Raw genomic sequence first — 24,075 nt, 5'->3', positions numbered from 1 at the left:
CAGATTCCACAGAAATTCAAACCATCATCAGAGAATATTACAAACAACTCTATGCACATAAACTAGTAAACCTGGAAGAAATGGATAAATTCCTGGACTCCTGTGTCCTCCCAAGCCTAAACCAGGAGGAAGCTGAAACTATGAATAGACCAATAACAAGGTCTGAAGTTGAGGCAGCAATTAAGAGCCTACCTCACAAAAAAAGCCCAGGTCCAGATGGGTTCACAGCCGAATTCTACCAGACACACAAGGAGGAGCTGGTACCATTCCTTCTAAAACTATTTCAAACAATCCAAAAAGAGGGAATCCTTCCCAAATCATTTTATGAGACCAACATCATCCTGATACCAAAACCCGGCAGAGACCCAACGAGAAAAGAAAACTTCAGGCCAATATCCATGATGAACATAGATGCAAAAGTCTTCAATAAAATATTGGCAAGCCGATTGCAACAGCAAATCAAAAAACTTATTCATCATGATCAAGTAGGATTCATCCCAGGGATGCAAGGCTGGTTCAACATACGCAAGTCTATCAACGTAATTCACCACATAAACAGAACCAAAAACAAAAACCACATGATTATCTCAATTGACGCAGAGAAGGCATTTGACAAAATTCAACAGCCCTTTATGCTAAAAACCCTCAATAAACTCGGTATCGATGGAACGTATCTCAAAGTAATAAAAGCTATTTATGACAAACCAACAGCCAATATCATACTGAATGGGCAAAAACTGGAAGCATTCCCTTTGAAATCTGGTACTAGACAAGGATGCCCTCTGTCACCACTCCTATTCAATATAGTACTGGAAGTTCTAGCCAGAGCAATCAGGCAAGAAAAAGAAATAAAGGGTATTCAAATAGGAAAGGTGGAAGCCAAATTGTCTCTATTTGCAGACGACATGATAGTATACCTAGAAGACCCCATCGCCTCAGCCCAAAAACTCCTGAAACTGATAAACAACTTTAGCAAAGTCTCAGGATATAAAATCAATGTGCAAAAATCACAAGCATTCGTCTACACCAATAACAGACTTAAAGAAAGCCAAATCAAGAGCGAACTGCCATTCGCAATTGCTACAAAAAGAATAAAATACCTAGGAATACAACTCACAAGGAACGTAAGGGACCTCTTCAAGGAGAACTACAAACCACTGCTCAACGAAATCAGAGAGGACACAAACAGATGGAGAAACATTCCATGTTCATGGTTAGGAAGAATTAATATCGTGAAAATGGCTATACTGCCCAAAGTAATTTACAGAATCAATGCTATCCCCATCAAGCTACCATTGACTTTCTTCACAGAACTGGAAAAAACCACCATGAACTTCATATGGAACCAAAAGAGAGCCCGCATAGCCAAGTCAATTCTAAGCAAAAAGAACACAGCGGGGGGCATCACACTACCGGATTTCAAACTATACTACAAGGCTACAGTAATCAAAACAGCATGGTACTAGTACCAAAACAGAGATATAGACCAATGGAACAAAACAGAGGCACCGGAGGCAACACAACATACATACAACTATACAATCTTTGATAAACCTGACAAAAACAAGCAATGGGGCAAGGATTCCATGTTTAACAAATGGTGTTGGGAAAACTGGCTAGCCATGTGCAGAAAGCAGAAACTGGACCCCTTCCTGACACCTTACACTAAAATTAACTCCAGATGGATTAAAGACTTAAACATAAGACCTGGCACCATAAAAACCCTAGAAGGAAATCTAGGCAAAACTATCCAGGACATAGGAGTAGGCAAGGACTTCATGAACAAAACACCAAGAGCATTGGCAACAAAAGCCAAAATAGACAAATGGGACCTAATGAAACTCCACAGCTTCTGCACGGCAAAAGAAACAGTCACTAGAGTGGATCGGCAACCAACAGAATGGGAAAAAATTTTTGCAGTCTACCCATCTGACAAAGGGCTGATATCCAGAATTTACAAACAACTCAAGCAGATTTACAGGAAAAAAACAAACAAGCCCATTCAAAAGTGGGCAAAGGATATGAACAGATACTTTACGAAAGAAGACATATATGAGGCCAACAATCATATGAAAAAATGCTCATCGTCACTGGTCATCAGAGAGATGCAAATCAAAACCACATTGAGATACCATCTCACGCCAGTTAGAATGGCGATCATTAAAAAATCTGGAGACAACAGATGCTGGAGAGGATGTGGAGAAAAAGGAACACTTTTACACTGTTGGTGGGAGTGTAAATTAGTTCATCCATTGTGGAAGACAGTGTGGCGATTCCTCAAGGCCTTAGAAATAGAAATTCCATTTGACCCAGCAATCCCATTACTGGGTATATATCCAAAAGACTATAAATCGTTCTACTATAAGGACACATGTACACGAATGTGCATTGCAGCACTGTTTACAATAGCAAAGACCTGGAATCAACCCAAATGCCCATTGATAATAGACTGGATTGGAAAAATGTGGCACATATACACCATGGAATATTATGCAGCAATCAGAAATGATGAGTTCGTGTCGTTTGTAGGGACATGGATGAATCTGGAAAACATCATCCTCAGCAAACTGACACAAGAACAGAAAATGAAACACCGCATATTCTCACTCATAGGTGGGTGATGAAAAATGAGAACACATGGACACAGAAAGGGGAGTACTAAACACTGGGGTCTATTGGGGGAAAAGGGGAGGGCCAGTGGGAGGGGGAGGTGGGGAGGGATAGCCTGGGGAGAAATGCCAAATGTGGGTGAAGGGGAGAAGAAAAGCAAAGCACACTGCCATGTGTGTACCTACGCAACTGTCTTGCATGCTCTGCTCATGTACCCCAAAACCTATAATCCAATAAAAAAATTTAAAAAAAAAAAAAAAAAAAAAAAGAAAAAACTTTAAACTTAGAATTTCATATCCAGCCAAACTATGTTTGATAAGTGGAGAAGAAATAAAATCCTTTACAGGCAAGCAACTGCTGAGAGATTTTGTAAACACCAGGCTGGCCTTACAAGAGCTTCTGAAGGAAGCATTAAACATGGAAAAATGTTTAGGGTCTTTGGGGAGGACTAGGGGAGGGACAGCAGGGGCTAGGGAGTTAGGGAGAGATTAAAATGGGTAGAAATGCCAGATATAGTTGACAGGAATGGAGGCGGCAAAACACACTGCCATGTATGTACGTATGCAGCAATCCTGCATGTTCAGCACATGTACCCCAGAATCTAAAGTGCAATAAATATATATTGTAAAAAATCTAAAGAGGAGGGGATCCAAGATGGCAGAGTAGTAATAGCTCTGGATTGCAGCTCCCAGAAAGCACATGGAGGGTGAGTGGCCACTCTATTTCCAGATGGATTTTTATTGCTCACAGACCAGGAGATTCCCAGGCAGAGGAGCACCACAGGTCTCCAGTGTGTCTGTTTTGGCTGGCGCAGTGGCTCTCTGATCAAAAAACTCACACAGGTGCAGGCACTGTTTCAGCTGGTGATTGGAGTGCCTGGGAGACAGAGTTGCCCATTCAACTGATAAAAAGGGGACTGAAACAGGGAGCCAGGCCAGGAGATTCCTGGGTGAAAAAGTGCCACTAGTCTCCAGCACAGCTGTTTCAGCCAGTGCAGAGGGTCTCCACACAAAATATCACACAAATCCGGGCACCTTTTCAACAGGTGACTGGAGCACCTGGGAAACAGTTGCCCATGCAACTGATAAAAGGGGAACTGAAATAGGGAGCCAGGCCAGGAGAATCCTGGGCTGAAAAGCACCTCCAACAGAGCTAGCACAGTGGGACTCCACACAAAATCTCACACAAATCCAGGCGCCTTTTCAACTGGTGACTGGAATGCCTGGCAGACAGAGTCACCCATTCAACTAAAAAAAGGGAATTGAAACAGGGGGCCAGGCCAGGAGGTGTCCAGGTGAAAAAATGCCACAAGCCCACAGCATGACTATTTCAGCTGGTGCAGTGGGTCTCAGCACAAGAACTCACACAAATCTGGGTGCCATTTCAACTGGGGACTGGAATGCCTGGAAGACAGAATCTCCTGTTCAACTGAAAAAATAGGGGTCTGAGGCAGTGAGCCAGGTGATTAGGCATGGCCAGTCCCACTCCCACAGGACCAGCAATCTGAAATGCTCTGGATTTCACAGCAAGCACAGCTGAACCTGAGATGGTCCAGCTCTGTGGGGAGAGTCATCCGCCATTACCGAGGCAGTCCACCACTACTGAGGGGGTCTACCATTGCTGAAGTGGTCCACCATTGCCAAGGCAGTCCAGCATTACAGAGGTGGGCCACCATTGCCGAGGCAGTTCTAACCATAACCCTTTAAACAGGACTGCAAGGAATTTCACATGGCAGCTGGGCAGAGCCCACAGCAGATCAGCAATGCTTCTGCTGGAAGACTGTGACTAGGCTGCCTCCTTGCTGGGCAGGACATCCCTGAAAAAAGGCAGCAGCACAAAAGAAACTTATAAATAAAGCCCTACCTTCCTGGGAGAGAGCAACTGGGGGGAAAAAGGTCGTTATGAGTTCTGCTGAGGCAGACTTAAATGTACCTGCCCAGCAGCTCTAAATGGAAAAATGGAGCTCACACCTCAGCACTTGAGATCCTATAAAGGACAGATTGTCTCCTCAAGCAGCTCCCAGATCCCTTTATATGCCTAAAAAAAAGGCAGCTGTACAACAGAAACTCATAAATAAAGCCCTAAATCCCCAGGACAGAACACCTGGGGAAAAAAATGGTTTATGAGTTCTGCTGCAACAGACTTAAACATACCTGTTCAGCAGCTCTAAATAAACCATGGAGCTCAAAGCTCAGCACTTGAACTCCTATAAAGAACAGGCTGTCTCCTCAAGCAGCTCCCTGACCCCCATATATCCAAAGAGTCACCTCATAAAGGAGAGCTCAGACTGACATTTGGTGGGTATCCTTCTAGGACACAGATAGCAGAAGAAGAAACTGGCAGCAACCCTTACTATTCAGCAGCTGCTGCAGGTGATCCTGAGGCACGCAGGGCTTGGAGTGGACCTCAGCAGTCCTACAGCAGAGGGGCCAGACTGCTAGAAGGAAAACTAAGAAACAGAAAGAAGTAAATTCATCATCAACAAACTGGATGTCCACTCAGAGACCCAATCTGAAAGTCAACAACTACAAAGATGACAGGTGGATAAATCCACAAAGATGAGAAGAAACCAGCACAAAAAGGATGAAAACACCTGAAACCAGAATGCCTCTCCTCCTGCAAGGGATCACAACTCCTCACCAGCAAGGGAACAAGGCTGGATGGAGAATGAGTCTGATGAATTGACAGAGTCAGGCTTCAGAAGGTGGGTAATAAGAAACTTCTGTGAGCTAAAAGAACATGTTCTAAGCCAATGCCAAGAAACTGAGAACATTGAAAAAAGATTTGACTAAATGCTGACAAGAATAGACAACTTAGGAATATAAGTGAATTGATGGAGCTGAAAAACAAAACATGAGAACTTCATGAAGCATACACAAGTTTCAACAGCTAAATTGATCAAGCAGAAGAAAGAATATCAGAGGTTGAAGATCAACTCAATGAAATAAAATGAGAAGACAAGATTAGAAAAAAAAGGGCAAAGAGAAATGAAAAAAGTTTCCAAGAAATATGGGACTATGTGAAGAGACTTAATCTATGTTTGATAGGTGTACCTGAATGTGATGGAGAGAATGAATCCAAGCTGGAAAATACTCTTCAGGATATTACCCAGGAAAACTTCCCCAACCTAGCAAGGCAGGCCAATATTCAAGTCCAGGGAATACAGAGAACACCACAAAGGTATTCCTCAAGAAGAGTAACCAAGGCACATAATTGTCAGATTCACCAGAGCTGAAATGAAGGAGGAAATACTAAGAGCAGCCAGAGAGAAACTTTGGGTTTCCCACAAAGAAAAGCCCATCAGACTCACAGCAGATCTCTCTGGAGAAACCCTACAAAACAGAAGAGAGTGGGGGTCAATATTCAACATCCTTAAAGAAAAGAACTTTCAACCCAGATTTTCATATCCAGCCAAACTAAGCCTCATAGGTGAAAAAAAATCCTTTGCGAACAAGCAAGTACTCAGAGATTTCATCACCACCAGACCTGCTTTACAAGAGCTCCTGAAAGAGGCACTAAACATAGAAATGAACAACCAGTACCAGCCACTCCAAGAACATACCAAATGATAAAGAGCATCAACACAATGAAGAAACTGCATCAACTAATGGGCAAAACAGCCAGCTAGCATCAAAATGGCAGTATCAAATTCACACATATTAATCCCAAATGTAAATGGGCTAAATGCCCCAATCAAAAGACACAGACTGGAAAATTGGATAAAAAGCCAAAACCAATCCTGGTGTGCTGTATCCAGGAAACCCAGAGGATACACATAGCCTCAAAATAAAGTGATGGAGAAAGACTTACCAAGCAAATGGAGAGCAAAAAAAAAAAAAGCAGGAGTTGCATTCCTAGTGTCTGATAGAATAGATGTAAAACCAACAGAAATCAAAAGACACAAAGTAGGACATTACATAACAGTAAAAAAAATCAATGCAACAAGAAGAGCTAATGATCCTAAATATATACATACACACCCAATACAGTAGCATGCAGATACATAAAGCAAGTTCTTAATTACTTACAAAGAGATTTAGACTCCCACACAATAATTGTTGGAGACTTTAACACTCCACTGTCAATATTAGACAGATCAATGAGACAGAAAATTAACAAAGATATCCAGGGCTTGAACTCAGACCTGGAAGAAGCAAACCTAATAGACATTTACAGAACTCTCCACCCCAAATCCACAGAATATACATTCTTCTCAGCACCACATCACACATACTCTAAAACTGACCACATAATTGGAAGTAAATCACTCCTCAACAAATGCAAAAGAATGAAAATCATAACAAACAGTCTCTCAGACCACACTGCAATCAAGCTGGAACTCAGATTTCAAAAACTAACTCAGAACTGCACAGGTTCATGGAAACTGAACATCTGGCTCTTGAATGTTGACTGGATAAACAATGAAATGAAGGCAGAAATAAAGATGTTCTTTGAAACCAAAGAAAACAAAGATACAACATACCAGAATCTCTGGGACACATTTAAAGCAATGTTTAGAGGAAATATATATACCAGTAAATGCCCACATGAGAAGAAAGAAAAAATCTAAAATTGACACCCTATTATCAAAATTGAAAGAGCTAGAGAAGTAAGATCAAAAAAACCCAGAAAGAGCTAGAGGAGTAAGATCAAAAAAACCCTAGCAGAGGACAGGAAATAACTAAGATCAGAGAAAAACTGAAGAAGATACAGACACAAAAAAACCCTTCAAAAAATCAATAAATCCGGGAGCTGGTTTTTCAAAAAGATCAACAAAATAGACAGATTAATAAAAAAGAAAAGAAAGAATAATCAAATAGATGCAATAAAAAATGATAAAGATGATATCACCACAGATTCCACCATCAGAGATTACTACAAACAACTCAATGCACATAAACAAGTAAACCTGGAAGAAATGGATAAATGCCTGGACACTTGCATCTTCCCAAGCCTAAACCAGTAAGAAGTCAAAACCCTGAATAGACCAATAACAAGGGCTGAAGTTGAGGCAGAAATTAACTGCCTACCCACCAAAAAAAGCCCAGGTCCAGATGGGTTCACAGTCAAATTCTACCAGACATACAAAGAGGAGCTGGTACCACTCCTTCTGAAACTATTCCAAACAATACAAAAAGAGAGAAACTGATGAGAGAAGAATGACAGAGCAAGATGGCCATTTAGGAACAGCTCAGGATTGCAGCTCCCAGTGAAAGCACAGAGGATGAGTGGGCGCCACATTTGCAGACGGATCTTTATTGCCCACAGACCAGGAGATTCCCAGGGGGAGGAACCCCGCAGGTCACCAGTGCAGCTGTTTGGCCAGTGTGGCTGTTTTGCCGGTGCCCCAGCATGGTTGTTCTCCACAGGAAATATGGCTGTTCTGGTTGCCCTTTTAAGCTGGCAATTGGAGCTCCAGGAAGGCAGATTCGCCCACTCATCTGATGAAACAGGGAGCTGAAAAAAGGAGTCAGGCCAAGAGATTCTCAGGCAAAAAAAGCACCACGAATCTCAGCGTCGTTGTTTAGCTGGTGCAGTGGGTCACAACACGGGAAATCACACAGATCCTGGTGCCTTTTCAGCAGCTGACTGGAACACTTGGGAGAGAGTCAACTGTTCAACTTAAAAAAAGAAAAAGGCTCTGAGGCAGAAAGCCAGGTGATCAGGCTCAGCAGGTCCCACCCCCACAAAAAAAATAAAAACTGGAAATGCTCGGGATTGAGAGGTTCATGCAAGCACAGCTGAACTGGGGACAGTCCAGCTCTGTTGAGGAGGGGCATCTGCCATTACAGAGGCACTCCAGCCATATGGAGGTAATCTGCCATTGCTGAGGCAGCCTGCCATTGCTGAGGCAATATGCCATAACAGAGAGTCTGCCATTACAGAGGCAGGCCACCATTGCCAAGGCAGTTCTAACCATACCCATATAAACAGGACTGCAGGGAAGTTCACAGGGCAGCAGAGTGGAGCCCACAGGAGCTCACCAAAGCCACTGCAGGCAGACAGTTACTAGGCTGCTTCCTTGCCGGGCAGGGCCGCCCTGAAAAAAAAAAAGGCAGCAGCACAATGGAAACTCATAAATAAAGCCCTAACACCCCAGGATAGAGCACCTGTGAAAAAAAAAACGGGGTTTATGAGTTCTGCTGCAGCAGACTTAAACATACCTGCCCAGCAGCTATAAATGAACAACAGAGCTCACAGCTCAGCACTTGAGCTCCTATAAAGAACAGACTGTCTCCTCAAGCAGCTCCCTGACCCCCATATATCCAAAGAGTCACCTCATAAAGGACTGATCGGACTGACATTTGGCAGGCATCATTCTGGGATAAAGATAGCAGAAGAAGAAACTGGTAGCAACCCTTACTATTCTGCAGCTACTGCAGGTGATCCCCAGGCAAGCAGGGCCTGGAGTGGGCCTCAGCAGTCCTACAGCAGAGGGGCCAGACTGCTAGAAGGAAAACTAAGAAACAGAAAGAAGTAACTTCATCATCAACAAACTGAACATCCACTCAGAGACCCAATCTGAAAATCAGCAACTACACAGAAGACAGGTGGATAAATCCACAAAGATTGGAAGAAACCAGTGCAAAAAGGAGGAAAACACCCAAAACCAGAACACCTCTCCTCCTACAAGGAATCACAACTCCTCACCAGCAAGGGAACAAGGCTGGATGGAGAATGAGTGTGATGAAATGACAGAATCAGACATCAGCAGTGGGTAATGAGAAACTTCCATGAGCTAAAAGAACATGTGCTAATTCAATGCAAATAAACTAAGAACCTTGAAAAAAGATTTGACGAAATGATAACAAGAACGGACAACTTGGAGAGGAATATAAGTGAATAGATGGAGTTGAAAAACACAACACGAAAACTTCATGAAGCATGCACAAGTTTCAACAGCCGAATTGACAAGCAGAAGAAAGGATATCAGAGGTCGAAGATCAACTCAATAAAATAAAACAAGAAGGCAAGATTAGAGAAAAAAGTGTAAAAAGGAATGAACAAAGTCTTTAAGAAATATGGGACTTTGTGAAAAGACCTAGTCTACGTTTGATAGGTGTACCTGAATGTGACAAAGAGAATGAATCCAAGCTGGAAAATAGTCTACAGGGAAACTACCCCAACCTAGTAAGGCAGGCCAATATTCAAGTCCAGGAAATAGAGAAAACACCAAAAAGATATTCCTCAACAAGAGCAACCCCAAGGCACATAATCGTCAGATTTACCAGGGTTGAAACGAAGGAGAAAATGCTAAGGGCAGCCAGAGAGAAACGTCGGCTTACCCACAAAGGGAAACCCTACAGCAGACTCACAGCAGATCTCTCGGCAGAACTCCTACAAGCCAGAAGAGAGTGGGGGCCAATATTCAACATCCTTAAAGAAAAGAACTTTCAACCCAGATTTTCATATCCAGCCAAACTAAGCTTCATAAGTGAAAGAAAAATAAAATCCCTTGGAAACAAGCAAGTACTTAGAGATTTTCTCACCACCAGGCCTGCTTTACAAGAGCTCCTGAAAGAGGCACTACACATAGAAAGGAACAACCAGTACCAGCCACTCCAAGAACATACCAAATGGTAAAGAGCATCAACAAAATGAAGAATCTGCATCAACCATCAGGCAAAACAGCCAGCTAGCATCAAAATGGCAGTATCAAATTCACACATAACAATATTAATCATAAATGCAAATGGGCTAAATGCACCAATCAAACGATGCAGACTGGCAAATTGGATAAAAAGCCAAAACCTATCGGTGTGCTGTATCCAGGAAACCCATCTCACATGCAAGGATACACAAAGGCTCAAAATAATGGGATGGAGGAACATTTACCAAGCAAATGGAGAGCAAAAAAAAGCAGGAGTTGCAATTCTTGTCTCTGATAAAATAGACTTTAAAGCAACAAAGATCAAAAGAGACAAAGAAGGACATTACATAATGGTAAAGGATTGATACAACAAGAAGAGCTAACGATCCTAAATATACATGGACCCAATGCAGGAGCACCCAGATACATAAGGCAAGTTCTTAATGACTTACAAAGAGATTTAGACTCCCATACAATAATAGTGAGAGACTTTAACACTCCACTGTAAATATTAGACAGATCAACCAGATAGAAAATTAGCAAGTATATCCAGGATTTGAACTCAGACCTGGAACAAGCAAACCTGATAGACATTTACAGAACTTTCCACCCCAAATCCACAGAATATACATTCTTCTCAGCACCACATCACACCTACTCTAAAATTGACCACATAATTGGAAGTAAATCACTCCTCAGAAAATGCAAAAGAATGAAAATCATAACAAACAGTCTCTCAGACCACACTGCTTTACAAGAGCTCCTGAAAGAGGCACTACACATAGAAAGGAACAACCAGTACCAGCCACTCCAAAAACATGCCAAATGGTAAAGAGCATCAACAAAATGAAGAATCTGCATCAACCAACAGGCAAAACAGCCAGCTAGCATCAAAATGGCAGTATCGAATTCACACTGTATCAATTCTGAACTCAGAATTATGAAACTAACTCACAACCACACAGCTTCATGGAAACTCAACAACTGGCTCTTGAATGTTGACTGGATAAACAATGAAATGAAGGCAGAAATAAAGAAGTTCTTCGAAATCAATGAGAAAGAAGACACAACATACCAGAATTTCTGGGACACATTTAAAGCAGTCTCTAGAGGAAAATATATAGCAATAAGTGCCAACATAAGAAGAAAGGAGAGATCCAAAATTGACATTCTGTCATCAAAATTGAAAGAGCTAGAGGAGCAAGATAAAAAAAAAATCAAAACCTGGCAGAAGACAAGAAATAACTAAGATCAGAGCAGAACTGAAGGAGACAGAGAAACAAAAAACCCTTCAAATAATCAATAAATCCAGGAGATGGTTTTTCAAAAAGATCAACAAAATAGACAGACCGCTAGCCAGATTAATATAAAAGAAAAAAGAGAATAACCATATAAATGCAATACAAAATGATAAAGGGGACATCACTGCAGATTCCACAGAAATTCATCAGAGAATATTACAAACAATTCTATGCACATAAAGTAGTAAACTGGGAAGAAATGGATAAATTCCTGGGCACCTGCCTCCTTCTAAGCCTAAACCAGGACGAAGTCAAAACCCTGAATAGACCAATAACAAGATCTGAAGTTGAGGAAGCAATTAATAACATACCACACAAAAAAAGCCCAGGTCCAGATGGATTCACAGCTGAATTCTACCAGACACACAAAGAGGAATTCTTACCATTCCTTCTGAAACTATTCCAAACAATCCAAAAAGAGGGCATCCTTCCCAAATTGTTTCATGAGACCAACATCATCCTAATACCAAAACCTGGCAGAGACTGAACAAGAAAAGAAAACTTCAAGCCAATATCCATGGTGAACATAGACACAAAAATCTTCAATAAAATACTCGCAAACCAATTGCAACAGCACATCAAAAAGCTTATCCACCATGATCAAGTAGAAATCATCCCGGGGATGCAAGGCTGGTTCAACATATGCAAGTCTATAAACGTAATTCACCACATAAACAGAACCAAAGACAAAAACCACATGATTATCTCAATTGATGCAGAGAACACCTTTGACAAAATTCAACAGCCCTTTATGCTAAAAACCCTCAATAAACTAGGTATTGATGGAACATATTGCAAATAATAAAAGCTATTTATGACAAACCAACAGCCAATATCATACAGAATGGGCTGGAAGCATTCCCTTTAAAATCTGGCACTAGACAAGGATGCCCTCTCTCACCACTCTTATTTAATATAGTACTAGAAGTTCTAGCCAAAGCAATCAGGCAAGAAAAATTTAAAAAGGGTATTCAAATAGGAAAGGAGGAAGCCAAATTGTCTCTATTTGCAGACAACATGATAGTATATCTAGGAGACCCCATCATCTCAGCCCAAAATCTCCTGAAACTGATAAGCAACTTCAGCAAAGTCTCAGGATATAAAATCAATGTGCAAAAATCACAAGCATTCCTATACACCAATAACAGACTTAAAGAGAGCCAAATCAAGAATGAACTGCCATTCACAATTGCCACAAAGAGAATAAAATACCTAGGAATACAACTAACGAGGAATGTAAAGGACTTCTTAAAGGAGAACTCCAAACCACTGCTCAACAAAATAAGAGAGAACACAAACAGATGGAGAAACATTTCATGTTCATGGTTAGGAAGAATCAATATCGTAAAAATGGCCATTCTGCCCAAAGTAATTTACAGATTCAATGCTATCCCCATCAAGCTACCAAAGCCTTCTTCACAGAACTGGAAAAAAACACCTTATATTTTATATGGAACCAAAAGAGAGCCCACACAGCCAAGTCAATTCTAAGCAAAAAGAACACAGTGGGAGGCATCACACTACCGGACTTCAAACTATACAAGGCTACAGTAATCAAAACAGCATGGTACTGGTACAAAAACAGAGATATAGACCAATGGAACAGAACAGAGGCCTCGGAGGCAACACAACATATCTACAACCATACGATCTTTGATAAACCTGACAAAAACAAGCAATGGGGAAAGGATTCCCTGTTTAATAAATGGTGTTGGGAAAACTGGCTAGCCATGTGCAGAAAGCAGAAACTGTACCCGTTCCTGACAACTTACACTAAAATTAACTCCAGATGGATTAAAGACTTAAACATAAGACCTGACATCATAAAAACCCTAGAAGAAAATCTCGACAAAACCATTCAGGACATAGGAGTATGCAAAGACTTCATGCCCAAAACACCAAATGCACTGGCAACAAAAGCCAAAATAGAAAAATGGGACCTAATAAAACTCCACAGCTTATACACAGCAAAAGAAACAGTCATTAGAGTGAATCTGCAACCAATAGAATAAGAAAAAATTTTTGCAGTTTACCCATCTGACTAAAACAGATTTACAAGAAAAGAAACAAACAAGCCCATTCAAAAGTGGGCAAAGGATATGAACAGACATTTTATGAAAGAAGACATACATGAGGCCAATGAACATATGAAAAAATGCTCATCATTACTGGTCATTAGAGAAATGCAAATCAAAACTACATTGAGATACCATCTCACACCAGTTAGAATGGTGATCATTAAAAAAATCTTAGACAACTGATGCTGGAGAGGATGTGGAGAAATAGGAACTCTTTTACACTGCTGGTGGGAGTGTAAATTAGTTCAACCATTGTGGAAAACAGTGTGGAGATTCCTCAAGGACCTAGAACTAGAAATTTCATTTGACCCAGCAATCCCATTACTGGGTATATATCCAAAGGACTATAAATCATTCTACTATAAGGACACATGCACAAGAATGTTTATTGCAGCACAGTTTACAATAGCAAAGACCTGGAACCAACCCAAATGCCCATCGATGATAGACTGGACAGGGAAAATGTGGCACATATACACCATGGAATAGTATGCAGCAATCAAAAATGAGGAGTTCATGTCCTCTGTAGGGACATGAATAAATCTGGAGACCATCATTCTCAGCAAACTGACACAAGAACAGAAAATAAAATACTGCATGTTCTCACTCCTAGGCATGTGTTGAATAATGAGAACACATGGACATAGGGAGGGGAGCACTACACACTGGGGTCTGTTGGGGAGAATATGGGAGGGACAACAGGGGGTGGGGTATTGGGGAGAGATAGCATGGGGAGAAATGCCAGATATAGGTGAAGGGGAGGAAAGCAGCAAATCACATTGCAATGTGTGTACCTGTGCAACTATCTTCCATGTTCTTCACATGTACCCCAAAACCTAAAATGCAATAAAAATAAATAAAGAAATAATAAAAATAATAATAATAATAATAAAAGAGGGCATCCTTCCCAAACCATTTTATGAGACCAACATCATCCTGATAACAAACCCCGACAGAGACGCAACAAGAAAAGAAAACTTCAGGCCAATATCCATGGTATACATAGATCCAAAAAGCTTCAATAAAATACTGGCAACTCGATTGCAACAGCACATCAAAAAGCTTATCCATCACGGTCAAGTAGGCTTCATTCCGGGGATATAAGGCTGATTCAACATACGCAAGTCTATAAACATAATTTACCACATAAACAGAACCAAAGACAAAAACCACATGATTATCTCAATTGATGCAGAGAAGGCTTTTGACAAAATTCAACAGTGATTTATGCTAATAACTCTCAATAAACTAGGTATTGATGGAAGGTATCTCAAAATAATAAAAGCTATTCTTGACAAACCCACAGCCAATATCATACTGAATGGGCAATAACCGGAAGCATTCCCTTTGAAATCTGGCACTAGACAAGGATGCCCTCTCTCACCACTCCTATTCAATATAGTATTGGAAGTTCTAGCCAGAGCAATCAGGCAGGAAAAACAAATAAAGAGTATTCAATTAGGAAAGGAGGAAGCCAAAATGTCTCTATCTGCAGATGACATCATAATATATTAAAAGACCCCATCATCTCAGCCCAAAACCTCCTGAAACTGATAAGCAACTTCAGCAAAGTTGCAGGATACAAAATCAATGTGCAAAAATCACAAGCATTACCTAACACCAATAACAGACTTAAGCAGAGCCAAATCGAGAATGAACTGCCTTTCAAAATTGCTACAAAGAGAATAAAATACCTAGGAATACAACTAACAAAGAATGTAAAGGACCTCTTCAAGGAGAACTACAAACTACTACTCAATGAAATAAGAGAGGACACAAACAGATGGAGAAACATTCCATGTTAATGGTTGAAAGAATGAATATCATGAAAATGGTGATACTGCCCAAAGTAATTGATAGATTCAATGCTATTCCCATCAAGCTCCCTATGGCCTTCTTCACAGAACTGGAAAAAAACACCTTTGGTTCATATGGAACCAAAAGAGAGCCCACATAGACAAATCAATTCTAAGCAAAAAGAACAAAGCTGGAGGCATCACACTACCTGACTTCAAACTATACTACAAGGGTATGGTAATCCAAACAGCATGGCACTGTTACCAAAACAGATATATAGAGCAATGGAACAGAGCAGAGGCTTCAGAGGCAACACCACACATCTACAACCATCTGATCTTTGACAAACCTCACAAAAACAAGCAATGGGGAAAAGATTCCCTGTTCAATAAATGGTGTTGGGAAAACTGGCTAGCCATGTGCAGAAAGCAGAAATTGGATCCCTTCCTGACGCTTTATACTAAAATTAATTCCAGATGGATTAAAGACTTAAACAGAAGACCTAACACCATAAAAACCCTAGAAGAAAACCTAGGCAAAACCATTTGGAACATAGGCATAGGCAAGGACTTCATGACTAAAACACCAAAAGCATTGGCAACAAAAGCCAATGGGCTTTTTGTCTAAATGGGACCTAATTGAACTCCAGAGCTTCTACACAGCAAAAGAAATGATCATTAGAGTGAATCAGCCACCAACAAAATGGGAAAAAATATTTGCAATCTACCCATCTGGCAAAGTGCTAATATCCAGAATTTACAAAGAACTAAAACAGATTTACAAGAAAAAAAACAAGCCCATTCAATAGTGGGCAAAGGATATGAACAGACACTATACAAAAGAAGACATACATGAGGCCAACAAACCAAAAAATGCTCATCATCACTGGTCATTAGAGAAATGCAAATCAAAACTACATTGAGATACCATCTCTTAGAATGGCGATCATTAAAAAAGCTGGAGAGGATGTGGAGAAATAGGAACACTTTTATACTGTTGGTGGGAGTGTAAATTAGTTCAACCATTGTGGAAGACAGTGTGGTGATTCCTCAAGGACCTAGAAATAGAAATTCCATTTGACCCAGCAATCCCATTACTGGGTATGTATCCAAAGGGTTATAAATCATTCTATTATAAGGACACATGTCCATGTATGTTCACTGCAGCACTGCTTACAATAGCAAAGACTTGGAACCAACCCAAATGCCCATCGATGATGGACTGGACAGGCAAAATGTGGCACGTATACACTATGGAATACTATGCAGCCATCAAAAATTATGAGTTTGTGTCTTTGGAGGGATATGGATGAACCTGGAAACCATCATTCTCAGCAAACTGACACAAGAACAGAAAATCAACAAAAAGAAAATTTTTAAAAAGATAAAAAGTAAATTAAAAAACAAAAAAACAGAAAATCAAACACCAAATGTTCTCACTCATAGGTGGGTGTTAAACAGTGAGAATACATGGACACAGGGAGAGGAGCATCACACACTGGGGTCTGTAGGGGTGAAGTAGGGGAGGAACTGCAGAATGTGAGGAGTTGGGGAGGGATAACATAGGGAGAAATGCAAGATATATGTGATGGGGAGGAATGCAGCAAACCACATTGCCATGTATGTACCTATGCAACAATCTTGCATGTTCTTCACATGTACCCCAAAATCTAAAATGCAATAAAATATACCTTTTTTAAAAAATAAAAATCTGGACGATAAAGTGAAAAAATTTTCCTAGTACATAGTGCAAAATGGCAGACAGAAATAACAAAAAAGTTAAAATATAGAGGATAGATCCAAGAGATCTAGCACCTTTCTAATAAAAGTTTTGAAAGCAAAACATACAACGGAAATGAGACTATAATAAAATGCATTTTCTTAAAATGGAAAAGAAAAACAACCATGACCAGCCACTGCAAAAACATAGCAAACTGTAAAGACCATCATCAATGCTATGAAGAAACTTCATCAACTAACAGGCAAAACGACTAGATAGAATCATAATGGCAGGATCAAATTCACACATAACAATATCAACATTATATGTAAATGGGCTAAATGCCCCAATTAAAAGACACAGACTGGCAAATTGGATAGAGTCAAGACTCGTCAGTGTGCTGTATTCAGGAGACCATCTCACACACAAAGACAAACATAGGCTCAAAATAAAGGGATGGAAGATTTACCAAGCAAATGGAAAGCAAAAAAAAAAAAAGGCAAGGGTTGCAATGCTAGTCTCTGATAGAACAGACTTTAACCCAACAAAGATCAAAAGAGACAAAGGACTTTACATAATGATAAAGGGATAAATGCAACAAGAAGAGCTAACTATCCTAAGTATATCTGCACCCAATATAGGAGCACCCAGACACATAAAACAAGTTCTTAATGACCTACAAAGAGACTTAGATTCCCACACAATAATAGTGAAAAACTTTAAAACACCATTGTCAATATTAGACAGATCAACAAGACAGAAAATTAACAAGGATATCCAAGACTTGAACTCAGATCTGGACCAATAAGAACTAATAGACATCTACAGAACTGTCCACCCCATATCCACAGAGTATACGTTTTTCCCAGAACCACATCACACTTATTCTAAAATTGACCACATAATTGGAAGTAAAGCACTTCTCAGCAAATACAAAAGAATGGAAATCATAACAAACAGTCTCTCAGACCACAGTGCAATCAAATTAGAGCTCAGGATTATGAAACTCACTCAAAACTGCACAACTACATGGAAACTGAGCATGTTGCTCCTGAATGATGACTGGATAAATAATGAAATGAAGGCAGAAATAAAGATGTTCTTTGAAACCAATGAGGCCTTAGAAGTAATGCCTACATCTACAACCATCTGATCTTTGACAAACCTGACAAAAACAAGCAATAGGGAAGGGATTCCCTATTTAATAAATGGTGTTGGGAAAACTGGCTAGCATTATGCAGAAAGCTGAAACTGGATCAGTTCCTTATATCTTATACAAAAATTAACTCCAGATATATTAAAGGTTTAAATGTAAGAGGGAACACCATAAAAATCCTAGAAAAAAACCCAGGCAATACCATTCAAGACATAGGCATGGGCAAGGACTTCATAACTAAAACACCAAAAGCAATGGCAACAAAAGCCTAAAGTGACAAATGGAATCTAATTAAACTAAAACCTGCTCAACAAAAGAATAATTAGAGTGAACCATCAACCAACAGAATGGCAACAAAGTTTTGCTATCTACCCATCTGACAAAGAGCTAATATCCAGAATGTACAAATAATTTAAATAAATTTACAAGAAAAACAAAACCCCCATCAAAAAGTAGACAAAGGATATTAACAGGCACTTATCAAAAGAAGACCTTTATGCAGCAACAAACATGAAAAAAAGCTCATCATCACTGGTCATTAGAGAAATGCAAATCAAAACCACATCGAGATACCATCTCATGCCAGTTAGAATGATGATCATTAAGAACTCAGGAGACAACAGATGCTAGAAAGGATGTGGAGAAATAGGAACACTTTTACCTATTGGTGGGAGTGTAAATTAGTTCAACCGTTACGGAAAACAGTGTGGCAATTCTTCAAGGATCTAGAAATAGAAATACCATTTGACCCAGGAATCCCATTACTGGGTGTATACCCAAAGGATTATAAATCATTCTAATATAAAGGCACATGAACACATGTTTATTGTGGCACTGTTCACAATAGCAAAGACTTGGAACCAACACAAATGTCCATCAAAGATAGACTGGATAAAGAAAATGTGGCACATATACACTGAGGCATACTATACAGCCATAAAAAGGATAAGTTTATGTCCTTTGCGGGAACATGGATGAAGCTGGGAACCATCATTCTCAGCAAACTGACATAAGAACAAAAAAACCAAACACCACATGTTCTCACTTATAAGTGGGTGTTGAACAATGAGAACACATGGACACAGGGAGGAGAACATAACACACTGGGCCATGTCAGGGTGTGGGCAGCTAGGGGAGGGATAGCAGCGGGGTGATAGGCTAGAAGAGGGATAGTATTAAGAGAAATACCTAACATAGATGACGTGGTGATGGATGCAGCAAACCACCATGGCACGTGTTAACCTATGTAACAAACATGCATGTTCTGCACATGTACCCAAGAATGTAAATTATAATAATAATAATAAAAGAAAAGAAAAAAGGATCTGGCCACTCCTGAAATGTTTCCAAGAATGACAGTAGAGAAGAGAGCAGTCCCATAAGGTCAGACATAAAGAGTAGGGTCACTCACCCTTGGTTTTTCTCAACTCCTCCAAAAGGTAGTGGGCTTCCTCTTGAACACGGTCCTCAATGCTCCTCTTCCCCATCCCAAAATTCCGCAGGGTCATGAGGGAGAAACGCCGGATCTCCTTCCACCTGTTTCCATTGCTGAAAACTATTCCTAACAGGAAAAGAAACATAAACTAGGAGGAAGATCCCAGGCAAGAAAGGAAGCTGACACTGGGCAGCCACATAGATGGGCCAAGCTCTGCCCAAGGAGCTCTGCAAGTCTCTGTTTTCCATCCTCCCCAACCCCAAGACCAATGCTGAAACAGGCACATGCACAGCTACCGTATTCTCTGTTAGCTCTTTCAACCACTGGGATAAGGCCTCTTCCAGAAAACTCATCCCCAAGATCAATCAGAGCTTCCTTCACTACTTCATATCCATGCAGCACCACTGTGCGTTTCAGGCCAAAATACAGAGTGAATACAGGGCCATAAACTTTTGAGAACTAGAAAAGGAGATAGAGAAAACAGCAAATGAAGTCACTATTTTGTCCGCTTTTTTCCACTTACTGAGCCTATCTAGGATTAATATTTTCATTGTATTTGTATGCTTTTATTCAGCCACATAGGCTTCAAATATTTCTGAATTTTATATATAAACATGATGATGGCTATTATACTGAACTTTATATATAAACATGATTATGATTAATAGTTGTTATAATATAATAATTATTATATATATTATTATAATGATGATTAATTTACTTGCCACTCAGGTGGTCTATGATGCAAAAGGCAATGGTTAAACAATTGCTACACAGATTACAATTAATCCTCACATCAACATATTCAGCAGGTCTATTGCTCTATTTTTAACAAAGAAACTGAGCTCAGAGAATGATAAATTTATTTTCAGTGTCCCACAGCTAACCCAATTTTGAAATTTTACTTATTCAAACACTGATGCTTGAGAAATTTATCAGCACTCTTGTGTCCACCTTAAGACCAGTACCCAGTTTCAAGAACTAACAATTTCCTGGTCTAATAGCCTTTTATGATTAACATGCATCATAGCATTCATAGTAAAAATACTTCTCTATGACTCCACCTCGGACTCCCAAAAGCCCACATAGAGGCCCCCATTGCTGGATCAATAGTCCTCACAGCAGTACTCCTAAAATTAGGTTGCTATGGGATTATAAGGATTACCTTAATCCTTAATTCCCTAACAGAGTTTATAACTTATTTCTCATACTATCCCTATGAAGAATAATCATAACAAGCTTCATTTGTGCCAAACTAATCTAAAATCACTTATTACTTACTATTCCATAAGCCATACAGCACTTGTTATCATAGCTATTTTGTTTCAAATGCCCTGAAGTTTTACAGGTGCAACCACCCTAATAATTGCCCATGGACTAACCTCAACCCTATTAGTCTGCCTTACAAACTCAAACTACAAACGAGTTCGCAGCCAAACCATACTACTAACATGGGGCCTTCAAACACTTCTCCCCCAATAGCCATGTGATGACTCCTAATTAGAATTACCAACCTTGCCCTTCCCCATAACATCAATCTAGTAGGAGTGCTCTTCATAACTATAGCCTCGTTCTCTTGATCTAATCATACCATCATGCTTATAAGACTTAATATGCTAATCACAGCCCTTTACTCTCTGGATATGCTAATTATTACAAAATGAGGAGTATTCGTATATTATATTAACTCTTAAACCATCTTTCACATGAGAAAATACCCTATGCTTACATGTCTTCTACCCCTCTTCCTACTATTACCAAACCCTAAGGTCATTTGGGGTTTATATATTGTAGCTCCAGTGTAATTAAAACATTAGTTTGTGGATCTAATAATGGAAGTCTATAATGTCTTATCTACCACTTATCTGCTTTTGCTTGTCCTGAACCCACAGCTATTTCCTTGACAACAGGCATAAATTAATTCTTCAGAGCAGTTTGATTTTCACAGCTACTCTGAATAAAACACATGGTTAATATAGTAGAGGGCTTATTTAATGAAACCTCTAATAACTAACACATTCCTTACCATTTACCATCAGCCAAAAATTATAGCAAGTGGCTATAAAATGAAGAAGGAACAAAGCACTTCAAATTACTGCCAGTTTGTTATTTTGAATCTAACATGCAAAAACCGACATCTTTTTCTACTCACAAAATGAGTGATTTCATTCCGCTATCTCTGACACTGACAAACTGGAAAAAGGCAACAAAAGCCTTTCAAAGTATCTTACTTTACAAGGATCTCTTGTAACAATGTACCTCTGGGAACGCAGTGGCTCATGTCTGTAATCCCAGCACTTTGGGAGGCCAAGACAGGAGGATCAAGAAGTCAAGAGATCAAGACCATCCTGGTCAACATGGTGAAACCCTGTCTCTACTAAAAATACAAAAAATTAGCTGGGCATGGTGGTGTGTGCCTGTAATTCCAGCTACTCAGGAGGCTGAGCAGGAGAATATCCTGAACCCAGGAGGCGGAGGTTGCGGTGACCCAAGATCGCGCCATTGCACTCCAGCCTGGGTAACAAGAGTGAAACACCATCTCAAAAAAAAAAAAAGAAAAAGAAAGAAAGAAAGAAAGAAAAAGAAAAGAAGGTGACTTTACTTACGTTTTGCAAGCCACTGAAGGAGCATACTTACATTGGCTAAGGATTTGGTGATGTCCTTAATATCTATCTGTAGGAGATTTCCAACAATTGGGAGAGGAGTGGGGCCAGGAGGGAATTTTCCTCTTTTAGAGCCCTGTTTCCAGAGTGAAAGGAGAAGCAAACAGGAGAGAGAGAGCACAAGGACCACAAAGGGATCCATTAAAGCTTTCTCTTCTTACTAAGATAATTGTGAGCTTGCACTCCAAGCCTTTTACAACACTCTATGCTAATTCAGTGTGTGCCTCCTTGATGTATAAAGTGACCAGTCACCTAGGTCCACTATATGCCTCTCTTCTGAAAGAACTTTGACCCACTGATAGAGATAAAAATAAAACATCCTTTGATCTTGTTCTCCTTCGTTCCAGTACCTACTCTGCACATTCTGGTTTCTTTGTACTTGGTTGGAGCCCAGGTATTGCTAACTTTTAAAAAAATGTTAACCTAAGTGGTTCCAATGAACCATCATAATTGAAAGCATTAAAGTAAATAATCTGATGCAAAAAAATCACTCAAAATTCTGAATTCTTAATAACCAGCTGGGAATTTATGATTTTGAGGGAAATGGATGCATTCTATGCCTTGTATATTTAAAAAGTATGTCAATGCTATATCAAAGATTAGGAGACTTTGCCCTTTATAATGAAATCCTTTCAAATATTATAATATAGCCTACTAAAATTACAGCAGCCTAAATATCAAATAGCTAACACAACTCATATATCTTAAATAATCAAACATATATCACATAAATTAGCTTAGCAGATATAAACAGTTTTACCATTAAACCCCATTAAAAAGCAGGTGAAGGTAGGAATTGTTATTTTTTATTTTTCAAATGAGAAAAGGGAGACCCTGGAAAAACAGGACACCTGTTGGTGCCACACAGCTCATAGCTGGCACAACTAGGATTGGAGCTGAGGTCTTCTGATGCCCATTGTGATGCATTATCTCATACACCAGAGCTGCCTTGAGAACAATTTTAGCAAAACAAAACAAACTTCCAAACATTAGTTATTCTGAATATACACAACATTGATTCTGTTTATAAAACAGGCTTCACATTAAATAGAACCCTTTATTTGTCTCGAAGGAATACAGCACCAGAGATGCTCATGAGAAGAAATGAGTTCTACCTTCTCCATCACTGCAGAGGTGCAGAGGTGAAATGCTCAGTGTAACTGAGGGAAGAGCCAATCTCAGAGAATTTGGTGCTAAGGGATTGAGAAACTAGGGCTTCTCGACCTCCCAGTCACCTCCAGACATGGCTGCTTTCTATGGTTTTTGGTCTCTTACTTTCAGAGATAATGTAATAATGCACAGCAACCAAAGGAAATTATGAACAGAACAACAGTTGTGGATGCAATAAAGGATGGGAGGTAGGGAAATCAGTAAATGGACCCACAGCACAGAACCATCCCAATGGATAGACCTTAACAGGAGCTGACATTTTGAGTTGAGGATCTAAATACAACTAGAAAGATACACATTACTAAATCACTAATGACAACACTTATGCAAAGCCATTTTTTAAATATAGTATCATATTTGTTCTAAATTGCTTAGTGGGTTTGTTTCCAGTTCTCTTACTAAGAAAAAACTTATGTTAAGACACAGTTGCACATTACTTTATTGTTCATTCTTAACAGGGATTATAACAATTTATGGAGAATTTTCACACCTCATGTCCCTTTGGAATCTTTCAATTACCTTTGCTTACAATAAAATTGATCCATCTCAGGAATG

The 24,075-nt window shown here is 39.7% G+C and overlaps 1 protein-coding gene across 1 annotated transcript in view; it reads right to left on the bottom strand.

Annotated features, from left to right (window-relative positions):
* The window catches only part of CYP2C19 (cytochrome P450 2C19), a 102,363-nt gene extending 79,776 nt beyond the window's left edge, over positions 1 to 22,587 (bottom strand). Inside the window, exons 1-3 of the mRNA XM_002756462.7 lie at positions 22,325 to 22,587; positions 19,984 to 20,146; positions 19,664 to 19,813 (exon numbers count right to left, since the gene is read on the bottom strand). Of these exons, the coding sequence (XP_002756508.4) occupies positions 19,664 to 19,813; positions 19,984 to 20,146; positions 22,325 to 22,492 (481 nt within the window). The 5' untranslated portion in view covers positions 22,493 to 22,587. The remainder of the gene's footprint in view (positions 1 to 19,663; positions 19,814 to 19,983; positions 20,147 to 22,324) is intronic.
* Between the last annotated feature and the right edge of the window lie 1,488 nt (positions 22,588 to 24,075).

This window comes from Callithrix jacchus, chromosome 12, assembly GCF_049354715.1.
Source record: "Callithrix jacchus isolate 240 chromosome 12, calJac240_pri, whole genome shotgun sequence".
Classification (NCBI taxonomy): domain Eukaryota; kingdom Metazoa; phylum Chordata; class Mammalia; order Primates; family Cebidae; genus Callithrix; species Callithrix jacchus.
The sequence above is the reverse complement of the archived record's forward strand: the minus strand, read 5'-3'. Positions and strand labels throughout refer to the sequence as shown.